We start from the raw sequence: 15,063 nt of genomic DNA on the forward strand, positions 1-15,063 counted from the left end.
TGGATCCATAAAAAAGGTAATTCCTATTATTTGTGGTAGTTTGATTGTACCTAGCAAGTTCTATCATTAGTTTGTGATTACTTATTCGTAATTTTACTTTCAGCTGTTCCTCTCGTTAAGTCTTGGTAATTAGAAGTGGTATGATCGCTTTTAAAAGATCTAAAAAATTCTACTTTTTGAGTGGTGAAGGGTGTTTTGCCAATATTATATATATTCTTGTTTCATTAAGCCTACGAAATATCACGAGTAGTATTTATGCCAAATGTCGCGTACAAATCATGATTATTTGTTTATACTACTCCCCAAAAAGGTTCGTAATTTTCACATGTAGGTATTTCAAATTAAGCTGAAATACGACTGCTCTAGGCCAATCAAATTGCAGAAATTTCTCCTGTGGTAGTATAACGTTAGAAACACAACATAAAAATATTAAGACGGTTGTGAGGAAACGAAAAATGTTAGCGGCCAGTATGGTGAAAATGATCGGCAGTGAAAAAGAAAGCGAGCAGGAACACAAGCAAAAAATTTTCTGTGAGAATAATACATACGACATCTCCTGCATAAAACGTGTAACTAGAAAGTGCAAGAGGTAGCCTGTTACATGTAACGTGTGCAGACTCAGTATACACCAGAGTGTAACTTGTTTATACAAAGTAGGCAGTTTCTTTATTTTCAATAAAGTGTATCAAAGTCTAAAGTGACTATCACATTTATCTACTTTCACTAACTTCCAAATGCTTCACTTCATTTCTAACTGCTATGATTCGTTGTGTTTGCTTCGGTCACTTTCCTTATTCACTACAAATAGAGTGGTCTCCAGTTAAGTGCTATTGAACCAATCTCTAAAGACGAAAAAAAAAAAACAACAACAACAAGAACAACGAAAACAGCAGAATTCGGGAATAAAAGCGAGGGAAAAAACGACGTGATAACCGCTTTTTGTCACACGTCAGTGATTGGTTAAAAGAGTATCGCGATAGTTTCAGACAGCCAATCACAAGGAGTAATGTAAAACCAATCAGAATTCGACTGAGAAAATACTTGTAACTGGTTCCCAGCGCGGGAAAATACGAACGCAAACTGACAACTGCTTTTGGCTTCGCCTCGGAGATTGGTTAAAAAAGAATCACGACAGTCATAAATAGCCAATCACCAGGAGAAGTGTGAAACCAGGGCAAACTTAAACGTTTTTTTCCATCTTCGACTGGAAACCACTCACAACTTGACTGTGTTCTAAATCCTTCTAAATCTATGTAAAGAGAACCCTCTTCACCGCGTGGAAGAATAATAAATATTTATTGCAACTACTGTTACCCTAGGCATGTGCAAGGGCTGTAAAGCCATTTGCCAAATAGTGTAAAGTACTGACAATAAAAATACAAAATAAACTATTTAATAGTACATGCATAACAAATGGTAACAAGAATAAAGAATATCTGAACTTTTTAGTAAAAAAGTTAAGTGAACGCATAGCATATTTGTCACTATAATTTCCATGTGGTATTGTACAAAAACTTCGCGATTACGCAAAAGAATCATCCATCAGTTTATCTATTAATATAACCGTAATCCGAGTCCTAGAACGGTGGTTGAAGTATGCATATTAGTTTTAGTTTCGTTATATATGTAACGGGTATCTTTGAAATGCACATGCCATAGTAGTACTTACAGGGACTGTCACTCTACCCAGGTTTGTTATTTAAGACTATATTTTACTATCAAAACATCTTTGCTATCGTCTGTTACTACGGATGACAAGAATAGACATACTGTAGATGGCAAGAATAGGTCAACGTTTTCAAAAATAAACACACCAAAAAATTATTATGGTTTGTGCTCCCAGATAAAATTTGTTTAATATCTTCATTAGTCTACAGCAGTATACAAGCACTGAGAAATGACTACAGCACAGAATTGACCAATAAGAGCAATTCCTAGTGTCATAGACCCCGAGCGCTTACCATTTGTAAGGAAACTTCGGCAAAAATTTCTGACAAATGGTACTGGACTTGAAAACGTTTCCGAAAAGAGGCATTGGTTAGAATTGTACTATTTGCGAAACACCATGGCCCTCCTGGGAAAAGATCGCCATTTTTCACCTTCCGCCTCAAGAGGAAGCCCGGCACTGATTAACCAGACAAATGGTACGAAAAATTTCAGTCGTTTGGTAAGAACGGGAAAAAGGTAATACCTCGAAAGGTATTCCTTTCTTTCCGGAAAATTTCCACCGGGATGAACAGTTCCATTTGAATTCTCCCCGGAATTACCGGGTTTTTCATACAAATGGTAAACGCTCCGTACAATTTGGATGTGAATTTTAAACAGTCGAAGGAGTGACAAAAAAATTTGAATCCCAAGATTTTCAGTGTCGAATCACCTTAAAATTTGCCAAAATTTGCTTTTAACAGAGCAACTTTGAAAAAAAAAAATAGAATTTCTTTCTATAGTAATTCCTCCGACAGTTTCCATTCACTAAAATTAATATACATACAATGTGATTTACAAGAAGAGACCCAAAGTGCGATTCTCAGATCACAATCACATTTCGCGCCAAAAAATGTACGTTACAATACAAAAAAATCACCTTCTACATTTTAAAAACAAATTGCGTTGTTTTCGGGCTAGTACAAAGTTTCAACTGAATCTCAGAAATTCCTTTCTGGCACAAAATGTCTTCGTGAGTTTCGAGAAGCGCGCGTCTTATATTTGTTCTCTTGGAGCGTTTAGTGTACTGAATTCCTAGCCATTTCCGGGCGATGAAGGATCTAAATACTGATAGCATTAGGGACTTCTTTAGGGTCCAGGTAGGGATAAGGGAATGGACGACTCTTGTTTCTCTCGGCAATGATGTCACTAACTTCAAGTAATCGTTTCCGTAACCTGCAATCAGAGCAATTTGTACATGGTTAGTGAGTTTTTTTGGTGTCTATTGATCCATTTACCACCAGAATAATACCAGCTCAAGTTCAACCTCGTTCCCAGAGTTCTCTCCTATCCGTCCCTACGGAGAGAGAACCTGGGAACGAGGTCGTCTCGAGTTTCATCATTCACTTGTGAGCGAGCTGTATTTCTTGAGTAGAGGGCAAAATCTAACGAAGCTATACTTTGATGTCGTTTATTATTTTCAAGTAAAAGCCACAATCTTGAATAGAAATGTTAAGAAAAATGGACGTTGCCGTGTCATGTTTCAAGATAAAGCTCTTGAAAGCAATGGCAACCACAAAGAAATACTCCCCCTCCTCTCCCCCACCCACCTCCCCACCAAAAAAAAAATGTTGAAGTCCGGCTGGATCATTTCCGACCCCAACAAAACAATAACGACCAGGGTGGGGTGAAGAGGGGGGTCATTGGGTAACAAAGTACAAAATTCTTAACACTTTTTGTCCAAGATCGTAGGGCTTCATGTATCTACAGTTAACTGAAGCCTATGCAAGACAAGTGCAAACACAGGTTCTCAACGAGAACAAATTCTCTGGTAGTCTTTCTTACTTTTCAACTGGCTTGGTTCCTCTAGGATCGTACATGTACTGAACTTCAAAGTCACCAAGTGCGTTAGTGCCGCGATCGCTGAGGATTTTTGTCACAATGATAATGTCAAGTGTCATGTCCTTGACTGGAAGAGCATCAATGATATCCTGTTCTGTCAGAGGTTCCTGTAATCAGAACAAAATCAACCAATTATCAACTCGTTTATCCTTTGTGGAATAACTGTCCTTATTACAGAAGTTTAAAGCGAGGGAACTGGACATGGTCAGAGAAATTTAAATGCTCTGTTCAATGTTCCTATATAACGGTACACGCAACAGTAACATGTAAAATTGGGCACATTAATTTAAAGACCTGGATAAATTTATATTATTTAAATATTTTCTTTTTATTTGTTTTAAATTTTATCAAATTAATAATCAATTTAGAGACGTGGACAGCTCTAATGCTTGAGAGAAATTCAAACTAATTTCCCTCTGGTGATCATTTTGTTAACTCTCATAACCTCTTCTCTTGTTTATGTGTTGAGATTGTTTGGAGAAAATTAACGCTTGTCACTCTTGGGCTTCGAATGGTAGCCTGTGTAGCAGGCGTCGAAAAGGATAAAGGGGTGGGGAGAGAGGGAAAGGGCTCCTATTCTCCTCAGCACTTTGGTCCCTCTCGCCCTCCCTCTCCTCCCATTTATGTGCCTACCAAGCAGGCTACTTGAAGAGTTAAAGGTTCAAGTACCTTTGATGTTGGTGGTTTTCCCCGCAGGAAAGCAGGATAGTTGGGCGGGAAGGCATACTCGTCATACTGAGCAAAGTTAGCAGCTGAGTGCCCCACACTGCTGATGAAGATGATTGAGGTTACCACTTTGATCAAGTCTTCCAAGTCACTGAACTTGCCATCTCCGAACACACCCTGAAAGTTACAGTTGTACACGTTGAAACATTAGGGGGAAAATGCACTTTGTCTGTGTATCAATGATTCTAGCACGAAAGTACTAATTGAGGGCGGTTTTTTTTTTAGTGTCCGTCCGAAGACGGGACCGTTATTGTACGTGTTCACAGGAGCCACGCGAAGGTCTTGCCATTTGCAGGGAAAAGGCAGTACTTTCTTTTGTTTTTAACACCTTAAGTATTGGTTCGGCCCTGGAATAGAACCCATGACCTCCGCTCTGCACACAAGTGCTCTACTAACTGTGCTACTCTTTCTGCGGTTGTTAAGTACAGCTTGAGTAAAGGAGTTTTGGAACAACGCACGTCAGCCGGAAGTGAGGCCTTTCCTCTCTTAATACCGGTATGCCTTGACGTTACCAAATTTGTATCACTAAGTTTTTTTTTAATCTCATATAGACGATTTGCCTGAAGATTTTCTCAAAATCATGGTCCAAGAATGCAAAAATTCAGCTCCGGTTAACATGCATTGCTCAATAACATCGTTTGTTAAACTCCCTATTAACGCTATAAAACCTAATATCAGCACACACAATTTTCTCCTGTTCCTACTAAGGAGCAGTCACAGCTCACTATCTGCTCACTAACTCTACCACTGAACAAGCTACTTACTGCGGAAACTCACTTGTTTGCCGTAATGCTACTGTGTTTCAAAAACATTACCTTGATTCCCAAACCATCTTCAGGATCTGCCAGCATATGTCCCCAGTTCTGAATTTCCCAGTCATCTGTTAATTTTTCAGGGGAATCTGAAATATTCAGGCAGTAAATGGTTTATGAAACCTTGTTTCATCATCATCTTCCCCAGATGTTAAAATGATGGATAGCGCTATCCACTGGATAACGCAGTGGGTTCCCCTAATACTTATCCGCTGGATAGTGATTTATCCAACGGATGGCGGGGCCTGATGGAGGGGCGTGTAAGGGTTTGCGGTGATACGGTTTTGCGGAAATTTTTATTTTAAGTTGCGGTATTGCTGTTTTACAAAACCAAGCAGCTTGCCGTATTTAGAAATTTTCGGGTAAATTCAATGCGGTGTGCATACTTATTTCTGTGCGGTTTTGAAGTATTCGTACCCCCGTTACGCCCCCCTCCTGATGGATACATGGAAAATGAACCTGATGGAAATACAGTGGGAACCCCACCTTGCAACCACCCCCTTTATACGACCACCTCATTATTACGACCACAGGTCTTTCCATCTAAACGTAAGAAACACTGGTCATTTTATTATTATGACCATCCCGTGAATACGACCATCTGATTCTCGTTATTATGACCAGGATGTTATGGCCTAATAGAGGTCGCATTAACTTGAAGTTGTTCCAAAGGTTCCCACGAAAAATAACTTTAAAACAGCTTTTAAATTACAACTATTCCTCAAGTTTAACTTTGCAGTCTTCCCACTCATAAGAAACATTTGCACTGACAGAGTTCTTTCTAGCAATGCAAAAAATTTGTGAAGGGCTCCAAATGGACTGTACTGAACATATACCAGTAAATTTGCAAAAGATATGTATATATGACCAGGACTGCCAAAAATGTTTTAAGTAGCAGGCTGATAATGAATAGTAGGTGGCTTTGGAACTCGCACCAAAGGCACAAGTTTCGTAGGGCCGAGGCATTGGGGACATTTTGAAAGTTAGAGTCTCGGCAATCTCCTTTCCCGAGGTTTTCAAGAGGTATTTATTCCACCGCGGATGCCATGTTGTTTTGACGGAATACTGGCAAGACTGGGAACAATGCCATCGACATGTCCCAGGCGTTCCACGACATCGCACGGTTTGAACGTTTCACAGATCTAAATCTCTTTAAATGTGCGGTCAATGTCATTATTCAAACCTGGGAAACGGATGCTTTACAATTGTATTCGATGGTGCTTATTTTTTGTTAGCAGTTATGGTAGAAGGAGATGAAAGTAGCCGGCTAAGGATGGCTAACTAGCTGGTGCTTTATTGACAGCCCCGATATGACACCGATTTTCATTCTCAGTTTTCACTGCAAGCAAATTTAAAACCCAATTCCTGAGCGTACCATAAAATGCCTCCAGAACCTCTCGCACATAGTCGTGAATGACCTCAAAAATCAGCAAAGCATCATCTCTGTAGGGGTAGTTTGGTAATGCTTCAGTGTCTTCCATCTCAAGAATAACAAAAGAAAAACAATAAAAATCTACACAATGGATAATAAAATTACACAATTTGTGGCTAGAACATAAACCAAGTTCAAGAATGTGGTAGATTTGCTATGAGCAATTTGTCACAACCGCTTCAAACTTGGGGAACCTTATAGACTAGCAACTTTATTATTAAAAAGACATGTACAGCCAATTGACTACTTAATTCTGGAATTTCTTCGCAATTTATTTCTTTTGCATTTTTCACCATTGAACTTTTTGCAGAGTATAAAGTAGATTTCTATGAAACTTTTCGTAATGTACATTCATGATAGCAAATTCATTTCTGATACTGATTTTTTATGTAGAATATAGTTGTGTTGTTGAAAACCAAATTAATGTTTAACTCCGTGTTGTGATGTGAAGGTTTCCACAATCTGAGTGCAGAGCACTGGAAGATCCATCCTTCAGGTAAGTTGGGGATGAGGGAGGGGCGGGGGTTGCATTCATCCAGACCCTAAGATAAGATGATAAGATGTGGGGGTACAGCAGGCAAGGCCCCCCCCCCCCCCGCCCTATTCGCCCCTACTGAGTACACACCCTGTTAAAGCTGTATCACTCTATACAGCGAGGTCGTTAAGTCATGTTCCCATGGTAGCAAATTTTCTGTATGACATCAAACCGAAAATGTCACTTGAAAAGTGAATTCGCACTGTTTCAAACATTATTGATCTTCTTCAATTTTATTTAATTTTTTAAAGTTGGCAAAATTATCTAGGATTGAATCCAAAAGTTTAGAAAAAGAAAAAGAAAATTTTTGTTGGTTTTGTTTTTGTTTTGTTATTGCCTTTTCACCATTCTTGTTGCTTTCGATTTTGTCGTCGGTTAAGCTCCCTAATGTTGTGATCCAGAAATTCTGCTACCATGGTAACGTGACAACACACTTCTCCTCTCTATTGAGAGAGAGTTTGCTTTGGTACAAGATTCCATGAGCCTACAAGTACACATTAAAGGAAAAGTCTACCACGCACAAAACAGTAATATTATTACTCAAACAAAAAAAAATTAGACTAATCATGGGCCTCAAAAATCAAATATCAATACAGAAATCTCCCATATTCTTTAGTGATAATTACCCCTCTGGCGGCTAAATCAGCAGGAAGCCATCCGTCTGTGTCCATTCGCCAGTGCTGCCAACTAAAAATTAAAGAAGAGTTGTGGTCATATGTTATTTACATTGCAAAATGGCCAGCCTCAAGTAAGCTTGATCGAAACTTAATTATCTGTATCCTGGCTTTAATTGTACTGTAAAATGTGAAATGTGCATCACTCGAAAATTACAGTGTAGAGCTATAATCAAGGCCGATTTGCTTACAGACTTCTTTGGTACAACCTTGCCTTTGAAACTCCTTTACTCCTTAACTTAGTTCACATTGAGATGAAATGCTCCACTAACTTTGAGTCTGTCCAGAAAATCATATGGTTTGGTCATCCTTTTTAAATTAGCAGTACTACTAGAAGGATTTGTGAGATTTTCAGAATGTGGGTGGGTGTTTTTGCAAGTGTTCACTTTATGGAATAAAGATTATGTGAAATGCAGAAAATACAAATCAAGGCCATGCTCTAAGAAAAAAATTAAAGGGAGCCTAATGGCACTCTGAACTTGGGAAATCCAAGGTGCCCAGCATAATGATTTTAATGCAAAAAATAATATTTTTGAGTTGCCAGGGGTAACCGGGCTCTGCTAGAGCACAACCAGCCCAACAAAATAATGTTCATTTAGTCCAGCATAGAGTGTTAAAGGGTTAAAAGTCGATTCTGTTCCTACTCAACTCACGTCTGACTAACGAGCTCCATCAGCCCTCCAGCTCCTGTTGTCATGGTGTTATCAATCCATCCATTTGGCGCAACTAGTCTTGCCAAGGCAAGTCTACAAAACACAACAATCACAACATCTTAGAACTGCTTGTATTTTGTACATATTTATTTGTTTTAATATCTGTTAGAACTAAATATAAAACCTGGGGTGTGAGATGTGGAGGTGGACTAAATCATGAAAAAAGGGTGTTTTAAAATGGGATTAGAGGCCACTCTATTGCAAAACAATAGGAAAAATCTGAGTTAAAACTACAAAAGACGACATGATTATTGCATGACAGGACAGTTGCAATCCTAGCTCTTCAAATGAACTATAAATGATTACAAAATCAACCTTACTTTATGAAAGGCCTGACCGACTCTAAATTTATGTTAGTCTTTGTGGAGGGCGAAAATCAGAAAATCCATATTAACAGAAAAACCTAGAAGCAGGGCAACTAACATCACAGTGATCAAGAGAGAAGCAGTGCAACTAATATCACAGTAATCAAGAGAGAGAAATGAATCCACGTCATCAAAGTCACGGAGGAGACAGTCAATCTACTGGCCAAACTGGCAGCTGCTGAATCAACACTGCTTTGTCAGTAACACTACAGACACGCCCGTTAACTGCATACTTACGAGTTGATAGCTAGGAGGTACAAAAAGTGAGGTGCTAGTAGCCTGAAGACCGGGTGAGAAGGTGAAAGCTGACGATGAGTTCCTACACAGATTGTCTCAGCTACAAGATGGGTAAAGCCTGCGATTCAAAAAATCAACAACCACTATAAAAAGGCTCAGTGTAATCAGCAAAATTAATAATATTGTAACAGAATAAAAACCACGGGGCGATGTCCCTTGTATCCATCACTTACCAAGATGAGTGCAAGACTGATGAAATGCAGCGTCAGCATTGTTGTAATACATCTTTGCCATCATCCAGGTGTATTTTGGGTCACTAGGCACAAACACCTACAACCATCATAACACAAAATTTATATTAAATATGGGTATGATCCTTTGCAATGATCAGGGTCAGGATCACTCGGGTGTTGATCACTCTTGAGCCTTTAACCCTTCAAGCTCCAAGATCCACATACAAATTCTCCTGGCTGATCTCAATACATTTCTTTAAAGAACAGTTGAGAGAATTTGGTTTAATATCAAAGCATTCTCCCTTTGGTAATCAATTTAGTAATTCTCATATCCTTTACTCTTCCTGATTTGCTGATGTTGTCAGGAGAAAATTGATGTTGGTCACTCTTGGGAACTGAAGGGTTAAGGGTCACAGGAAGAAACACGACAAAGTGTGGAAGAATTAAAGAGAGTTATGGAGAAGTGGTGAATATTAACAGTTATGCACCGAACACAGGACAAGAACTTTCTTTTTCTTTTTCTAGCGATCTAGTCATTGTGGTGGATGAAACTGAGGTGAGTAATATTGTTTTAGTATATAATAATAGAGTGAGATAACGGCCATTGTTTTTGGGAACAGCTTGTTCGTTTATTTTTGAACTTTCTTTGTTTGTTCATGCGGTAGCACACCAGGACCTGCATTGATAGCAGTTTTTTTTCCTAAAACTGAAGCAGCAATCCTGCATAAATATGTTTAAATTATTATTATTATTATTATTACCAGAAAGCCCTTTTGCTCATAACTTAAGCAAGTTTGGCATCGCTCAGAGGTAAATGGCACTGGATATCCCGAGTTTGAGTAGCCAATCAGAGTGCGCAAAAAACACTAACCACTGTTTTAGTATGTATTAAACCTGGATAGGCATTGCTCAAGATTGTGATAGAATTTGCAAAAAGTTCAAGTCAGAACATTGTACTACAATTTACTTACTGGATTATCATCTGATGGCTTTTGGAACAACTGGATTGCAACAGGCATCAACTCATTTCTGCCATTGGCAAAGAATAATGCCATTGGCTTGCAGATCTGAAAATAGAAAAAGGACAACAAAACAAATGTGTAAGGGGCAAAATCACTGGTGTAAAACTCAGCTGATGACAGCCTTGATGCTGACAAAAAGACAGCACCACTCTCCCATGCTTCAAGAAGGGACAGCTTATCAGGAAATTGGGCTTTTTGTTCACAGTGGGTTTACGACATACAGTGACACACAGTTATTAAGACACTCACCACTCGGTTAAACCTGCACATTATGTCACTGAGTCTCTTCAGGTTCACAATATACACTTTCTTTTTCTTCATGGCTTCTTCTAAAGTAAGTCCCTCCAGGAAAGGTTCAACAAGTTCAGCAGTGACCTTAAAACTACGAAAAAAAAAATACCAAAATTTGCCATGAAACTTTGAAAACTGCTGATCACCAAAAATATTTCTCGAAATGTGTTCTGTGCTGCAAGGAAAAAGTCAATCAGGCATGAGAAAAGCACATGTAAACTGCAAGCACAGGGCTGCCAAAACGTTTTCAAGTAGCGGGCTGATAATGAACCATAGGTAGCTTTGGAACTCGCACCAAAGGCACAAGTTCTTGAGGGCTGAGGCATCTAGGGACATTTTGAAATTTGGAGCCTCAGAAATGGCATTTCCAGGGGTTTCAAGAGGTATTTTCCACTGCAGATGCTATTTTGTTTCGTCAGAATACTCGCAACACTAGGAACAATGCCAATGAAATGTCACAGGCATTCCACGACATTACATGGTTCTAACATTTCACGGATACAAACCTGTTTAAATATGCATTCAATGTCATTCTAAACTGGAACGTGGATGCTTTACAATTATTTGATGATGCTCATTTTTTGTTAGCAGTTATGGTAGAAGGGGATGAAAGTAGCCGGCTAAGGATGGCTAACTAGCCGGCACTTTTGGCCGGGTACTGGCCCTTATTTACAGCCCTGCAAGCAATAATAAGATACCAGTACTTACTTTTCTGGGATTTCAGTGCAAAGTCTGATGAGAGTGGGATTGCAGCCTTGCAGTCTTTGACGGCCAAAGTTGGAGTCTTCCCTCCAGTTGAAATATCCCTGGAATAGCAAATGACATCAATGTACAATATCACCAATGAGCTTGCAAAGTGGAGGTTATCCTTTGTGAAATTCTTGCTCTCATTATTAATGTCAAGCTTAATAAGAACCTGAGGATCCTCACTAACAAGAATATTTAAAAATCCTAGTGTGTCTTCTCTTTGCTTCACTCCTGTATTTCTCAAGACTCCATCCCAACTCCATTTCTCAGTTCGCAGGTTCGCAACCATCCTCTCCTAGTTTACATTCCCTGTACACCCGATAATTTTTCTCATTGATTTCCCAGTCCCACTCCACTTTCTTTCACTTTCCATTTCTTTACACCACAAATTCATCTACCAGTCTCTTGTTTCCTTTTCCTAATCTTCACTACTTCCTCTAGTGATTCTGTTTTGGACCCCACCCGGCTGGCCTCTTTTACATTATACTTACCCACTTTCCTTCTCTTTCTAAGCTCCTGTCCACCCAGTTCAGCTTAGGAATCTTTACAGTCAAGAAACAAACTGGAGGGACACGGTTTCAAAGGATTTCCAGTTTTTGAAGAAAGTAATAAATTTTTTGTATCTTGGTTTTCAAACTGCTGGCCTTACAAACACCTACTTTATAATTTTCTGGCTTGGTTCCCAACCCGTTTCCTTACAGTTCTTATTCATGTTTTTGTAAATATTGCACTTTCATTTCACAAGTTCCTACTCTTCCCTCCATTTCCCAGTTTTCTCCCTCCTCTTTCTGGTCCCAAATTTAAATCACATGATGTAAACACCAACTTACATAAGGTTTGTTAAGACTTCCTTTGTAGAGATTACCAAAGTCATCCAAAGTTTCCCAAGGATCTGAGGTCAACTTTGCAAGTTTGCATTTGACAGCTAGTGTATACTTTGTCTGCTGAATATTCCACTGCAAAAAGCAATACATTGATTTGTTAGTATTTATTACATGTTTATGACTACAATACTATATACTTGTAGTATGGGCACTCTAATTGGCTGCTAGGCCAAGATTTCCCTACAATGACCGGGCATTACTAGCCAGGTGTCCAAGGCATATGCAATCTAGGTTTTTAAAGACAAAACTTGATAGCAGACATCCATATGACAGCTGTTAAAAAAGGCTATCCACTGACTAGTGTCACATGACTGTATCGTGGGCTCAAGCGTACAACTCATGGATGTGACGTGTTTTTCGACTGACCAGTTATTCATTTTAAATTGATCGTGGGCTCTGGACCAAAATTTCTCATTGTCAAAGAAACTGTGTCGCGTGGTTTCAATTGCATCACCAGGTTCATTTCAGTTCAGTGAAAATGACCTTGAGTGACCTCTTATGCAGGAATGTTGAAAAAAACTTGCCGTGTTTTTTATTGTATTCATTTTAAGAATATAGGGCTAAATACTGACCATATAATAAATAAATAACTAACATCATCCATTCAGTCATTACAGAGAAATCTCAGACCTCAGCCTTGAGGTGTTGAAATCCCAGGCCTTGGTCTGAGATTTCCCTGTAGTGACCTCACTCTAGGTTAACACGTAGTACATAATTCTTTAAGTTAACTGATACATGTGAGTGCAAAAGCTAAATGGAGCCAGCAGATTACTCGTCAGATGGCATTCCAGTCTAAAATTTACAAGATATGTCCATTTCAAGTCTCAAAACATAAAGAAAGTTATTTGTAATTTAAGTCATCACTTTTTTTATAGTCAAAAATTTTGTTCGGAGACCCCCCCTATCAAAGAGTCTGGATGACTGACCCCCCCACCTTGTCTCGTCTGGATCCGGCACTACCTTATATAGCCTGGAGGGTTAGTCTGCTATCAGATCAAAAAATTATCTTAAGATGGGCATGTGACCTTAAACCACTTAGGTTTTTATGGCCTTGTAAGAGATTATAATGTCTAAACTGAACTTGGATAACACAGATAATGTTTCATCATTGTTTTATTTACAGCTAGTAAAAGATAGCAAGTTTTTGCTCAAGGAATCAGAAGATTTTAACTCAGTGGAGCTATCTAAATTTGAAAGTCTCAAGTTTGCCATTAAACTGTGAGAAGTAAAGGCATTATTTTTAAGCAGGCAATAAATTATTATTATTATTTGCATGTTCTATCGTCCAATCCTATTGTTCATATAATACTATTGTTTTTAGAAAACTCTCCTTGGAGATATGCAAATAAGTTGCACAAAGAATAAGAGCTAGTTCATTACTTTTATTATTCTTCAAATTAGATTGTGTGCCCCTTTGTCAATGATCTATTGAACTAAGCTAGTGTCTTAGATCATATATTCAAGAAATCCAAAAATTTAGGACAATCAGAACACAGAAAAGCTGACAACTGTGCCACAAAAAAGACATTAAGAAGCTTGCACAGCAACAAACAATCCTCAAAGGTACCATGAAGCAAATGTTTAATAATAATAATAATAATAATAATAATAATAAATATTTTGGCCACTAATAAACTTTAACACAGTCATTACGTAACGCATCTCTTTAAAAGGAAATTCAATTACTCACATTAGTATTTACACGTGAATTAAAATAAAAATGTCTTCCTTATAAAAACACAACATACCTTGTAATCATTGCTAAAACTCTCGTCTCTTGGACAACTCTCGATCTACAACAGTTGGGAAAAGATTAGAAAAGAAGTAATCAAAACAAAATCAAAACATTTGCGTTTACGGTATCTTTATGAAATGTCAATAATATTAGCAGCTATCCGTTCATCGATTGATAAATATTGCATAACAAACAAGAGCAAAAGATACTTTTTCTCTCAATTTAGGAAAAAGAAAGAAGTAAATATCTCGCTCAAGCTTTTTTAAAACTCTCGCTCTGGAATTACACTATTTTTGACACGCAATTCGAACAGGCGCGTTGCATAGTTGTTGTTGTTGTTGTGTAACCCTCGAAAAATTAATCGTTTCTGTAAATTACACGGATTAATTATACCTGAATACACGAAAACTTCTACCTGCTTAGGAATGCCAGGGGCTTTGCGAGCCATTCGATAAACATCCCGCTTGTCTTCTAGCTCTTGCTTTCTCTGTTCAACATGCTCGTCAAACTGAGGCAAAACACAGTCGTAAATGGTCAACACCAACTTGCGCTCGGCTTTCACCCAGCGATTGCAAGGAAAGATGACTGGTTCTTCTTCGTCCGGGTTATTGAGCTTTTTCACTTTGATCCACTCGACGTACCAGTCGTCTCCGATGCCGCTATCATCTCTCCAAATTTCCAATTTGTGCAAAGGACCAGGAGGGAGTCCACAGTGAACTTTAAACCGATCAATAGCACCCTTTTCGAAGTCGTTCTTCCACTTGCAGTCAAGGTTTAAGTCACGCGAGCGAGTTTTGTCCTCGTTGTAAAGAGCACAGTATACATTTGCATCTGTTCCTGCACCTTTAACATCTCCAGTTTTCACAATAATCTCACAATCTGGAGGCAAACCACTGCAAGAATTTCCCATCTTCTTGTTTTGCTAAGATCGGCCCCAGCAGTTCTTTAACTCCCGCAAAGTATTAGTCGTTGTCAATGAGTTTAAACTCCTCAGAAAAGACTTTACGAAAAAGTTGAAAAAGAACGCAACAGCCCTATCAATTTAGTTTTCAGTGACAAGTTTTCGTCTATCTTCGCGAAGGTCTTCCCTGGCAACTTGTTGCGCACACAG

The 15,063-nt window shown here is 38.6% G+C and overlaps 1 protein-coding gene across 1 annotated transcript; it reads right to left on the reverse strand.

The window, feature by feature from the left end:
- Positions 1-640: 640 nt before the first annotated feature.
- LOC140930363 (polyunsaturated fatty acid 5-lipoxygenase-like) lies at positions 641-15,063 on the reverse strand. Its single transcript, XM_073380045.1, has 15 exons — positions 14,368-15,063; positions 13,966-14,010; positions 12,164-12,289; positions 11,295-11,392; positions 10,545-10,677; positions 10,245-10,340; positions 9,274-9,370; positions 9,041-9,158; positions 8,379-8,471; positions 7,678-7,738; positions 6,460-6,565; positions 5,088-5,173; positions 4,216-4,389; positions 3,490-3,653; positions 641-2,880 (listed from the first exon to the last, which is right to left on the reverse strand). The coding sequence occupies exons 1-15, from the start codon at positions 14,860-14,862 to the stop codon at positions 2,766-2,768; spliced, it is 2,007 nt and encodes a 668-aa protein (XP_073236146.1). The 5' UTR covers positions 14,863-15,063; the 3' UTR covers positions 641-2,765.

Source organism: Porites lutea, chromosome 3, assembly GCF_958299795.1.
Source record: "Porites lutea chromosome 3, jaPorLute2.1, whole genome shotgun sequence".
Classification (NCBI taxonomy): domain Eukaryota; kingdom Metazoa; phylum Cnidaria; class Anthozoa; order Scleractinia; family Poritidae; genus Porites; species Porites lutea.

Coding starts and splice junctions, on each gene's coding strand:
- LOC140930363 (XM_073380045.1), bottom strand. CDS start 14,862: ATGGGAAATTCTTGCAGTGGTTTGCCTCCAGATTGTGAGATTATTGTG. Junction 9,371..10,244: donor AGCCATCAGATGATAATCCA/GTAAGTAAATTG, acceptor TGATGGTTGTAG/GTGTTTGTGCCTAGTGACCC. Junction 9,159..9,273: donor TCAGTCTTGCACTCATCTTG/GTAAGTGATGGA, acceptor TTTGAATCGCAG/GCTTTACCCATCTTGTAGCT.